At 38.6% G+C, this 3,145-nt stretch overlaps 1 protein-coding gene across 1 annotated transcript in view; it reads left to right on the top strand.

Moving 5' to 3' along the window:
- Window positions 1-152: 152 nt before the first annotated feature.
- LOC101864677 (phosphofurin acidic cluster sorting protein 2) overlaps window positions 153-3,145 on the top strand; it is a gene marked incomplete at its 5' end in the record, with an annotated part of 31,696 nt that continues 28,703 nt past the window's right edge. The window contains 2 exon segments of the mRNA XM_035968811.1: window positions 153-306; window positions 1,869-1,892. Coding sequence (XP_035824704.1) covers window positions 168-306; window positions 1,869-1,892 — 163 coding nt within the window.

The following is a 3,145-nucleotide window of genomic DNA, read 5'->3' as shown; positions in this document are numbered from 1 at the left end:
GGGGGGTGGTAGTTTGCTGTTCTTTTTGTTCTTTTTGACCCCGACCATTACTGGTGCCGGTGCCAGTACAAAAATGGCTATACTGTTTAGTTTTGAAGCTATTGATGACACTGTATTTTAATCATATTTTGTTTTGTTTTTTTTCTTTTTAGGTTCTGCAATGTTCCATGGACAGAGATTTAAATTTGTACAGTGATGTGAAAGAACAGACCAATCCAGTGGCAAAGCTGAGGCTGTTGGCTTTGTCTAGTCAGCCGGCTGACCACGAGATCAATGGACACCAGAAGCATGCCACCTCTGACGTTGGTGAGATTTTGTTTGGGTTTTTTTTTTCCTAACTCTTTTCTGTTGTTTGTCAGTTGACATAAGAATCCATGGATAAAGAAAGACTTACAGTGTAACTGACTTGAGAGTTTTGTAAGCTGTAAGTCTGGGGAGATGTTTTCTTTTCGGTGGGTTTTTTTGTGTGTTTTGTTTTGTTTGGTCTTGTCTAAGGATGCATGGATGTGTCGTTTCTTATGTATATGGAAACTTTTGGAGATTGTCTCTCTTATACTGTTGAACAGCTTGGTCAATTTCCTTGTTGTGCGGAGCTTAGCTAACGTTATTATACGATGGGGGAAAGACTCAACTCTTGCTGTATTAATGACTTGTTCTTTACATTTTTCAATTATGCTTGTATGATTGGCGATTGCTTGGCCAAAATTTCTAATTGGTTCATGTGGTGAATGGAGAATTGTTGTTGTCCTCAAATATATTATATATCTTCAACGTAGACTTGTTATTAACTGATATCGATTTTCTTTTTTTTTTAGACTCAATGGGCTCAGATTTAGATTTCTGATTCTGTCCTGTTAGCCTACTTATTTGTGGGTGGTTGGTGGGTAGTCTGGTGTGGTTTGCTTCTTCTTTCCTATCAAACATCTATCGTCCTTGTCTCCCATTTGTGGGTGGTTGGTGGGTAGTCTGGTGTGGTTTGCTTCTTCTTTCCTATCAAATTGCTTCTTCTTTCCTATCAAACATCTATCGTCCTTGTCTCCCCTTCTTCTTTTTTATGCTTGTTACGCTCTTGTAACACCTCTAATCTTCTGGCGCTCATATGACCTTATGCTGTTGCGAGCGCCGTAAAACCTCTACTAAAACTAAAGCCTACTTTTCATTGCTGTGTTGCGACGTCCGCTCTGGTATAGTTCTTATACTGACATCTGTGATAGTGATTGGGCTCTTTTACCATTGCACGCAAAAGACAGGGTGCTTATTTCCTAGTGGCCAAATCTATTTTGTGGAGTGCCTCCATCTTTAGGGTGGGAGATGTGTGTCCCTTTCTCCCTGGTTGACCATGACTGTAGGTTTAAAGCTGCCACCTCCATATTATTATTGATCTGAATTGTGGAGGTTGGAAAGTGATTCATTTACAATCAGACTTAAGTGGTTTTGGAACTTTTTTTGTGTGTGTTTCAACTTTAGCACGAATACAATTCCAAGCAGTGAGGCAGCTTTCAGCTGTATGCAAGCTACATGGAGATACAAGTTAAATGTGTACTTAATGCCAAAATATTTTGTGATTGGATCAAAGCTTTACAAACAATATTGAAATTGGGAAACTGATATTGCAAATCACCTTTGTATGAATTCTATTGGACTTTGGTTATGTTAGAATGTTTTTGTGATGTTGCTATCGATATTCAGTGTAGTGTCCAGAAAAGGCCTTAGATGAGAGCAACAGCAAAAGGGTTCCACCAAGAAGCCTCGAAAATGAAACTATGGTAAAAAAAAAATTTTAAAAAAACATCCCCCAAAATCCTGCAAGTTTGTTAGGAGTGTGTTCCAAAGTGTATGTGACTGCTCCATTGGATTCTTTTTCTCAGGTGTACCAATTCTTCCTTCCTCATGTAGGTATACGGAAACACTTTCTTCCTTGATGTGATTATGATCTGTTACCACAATAATTATGACTGGCACTCTCAAACCCTTGACAAAAAGAACATGATGTCTCATTGAGAAATAGTTTTTCTCTTTATTTCTGTTTGTGATTTCACCTTTGAAAAAAAAAAATGTCTCTGTTTGAGATCAGGAAATAACACTTCTATCATTTTGGTCTCTGTGTTATGATCAGAGAAAAGTTTTGTATAAACTACTAGATCTAGTTGTTTTGGGCACTTTGAAACATAGGTTTCCTTGCACTGTTATCTTTTGGTGTTTTTTTTTTTTATCTCAGACTGTCTGCATTACTTGCAAATATAAAGCTCTTTGTAAATAAGACGTCAATGAGGGGCACTGTGTCTAAACCAAGACCAAAATGTAAGTCTATAAATGAAGCCCACATTAAAACCCTAAATGTCTAGGCACAAATCCAGTAAGACGAAAAATAAGAGGTCTAATCTCCAGTGGAGAAACCTACTTTATTAAGTTAAGGCCTCTAAAAAGGTTTTTTTTATCCGTTCAAACTGTTAAGATCTTTACCTTTGTCAAGCAATAATAATATTGTGATTTGAGGCCCCAGTCGTGATGGAACCTGGAACAGTTTGGGATCAAGCTAACATGATTGAGTTATTAAAAGCACTCCACCTCCTCTCCTTTGTGTCTTTTTTCGCCTCGATTGAATCTGTTGTTGTTGTTCAACTTCCCATGGTGCACTTATGAGACTAACAGGTTGCAAACGCTGTTTAATCATTGCCATTGTTATTTGTCCAGATTCCCGGCACAACATTCACTCAGATAAATGTTATAATTTTACCCACTTTGTTTTATCTACAATGTTTGTTTTATTCCATACGTCATGAATAAATGTTTAGAATATGCTCTGGGTCTTTGTGAACCGTCTGCTCAGGGAACAGACTAAATAATTTAAAAGATTTCTCCCCTGTTAACATGAGTCGGGTCTCGGTGGTTAGCAGTCAGAGTAACAAGGGAAATAATAATATGTCAGTTCAGACTGCAAGTCGTAAATGCTTTGGGTGTATTTGAGTGGAGTTAAAGTGCCTGAAGTGTACGGCATCTACCTCCACGGTCTGGGGCTTTGGTGACTGGATAATAGGAGTGTATAGTTCGTGTTTTAAAGAGAATGAGTTTTATTCCTGGCTTTGGAACCTATTGACCTTTTTCTCGCTTTGGCGTCGGGGGGGGGGGGGGGGGGGGGGGGGGG

The sequence above is a fragment of the Aplysia californica genome, unplaced genomic scaffold (genome assembly GCF_000002075.1).
Source record: "Aplysia californica isolate F4 #8 unplaced genomic scaffold, AplCal3.0 scaffold00086, whole genome shotgun sequence".
NCBI lineage: Eukaryota > Metazoa > Mollusca > Gastropoda > Aplysiida > Aplysiidae > Aplysia > Aplysia californica.
The sequence above is the reverse complement of the archived record's forward strand: the minus strand, read 5'-3'. Positions and strand labels throughout refer to the sequence as shown.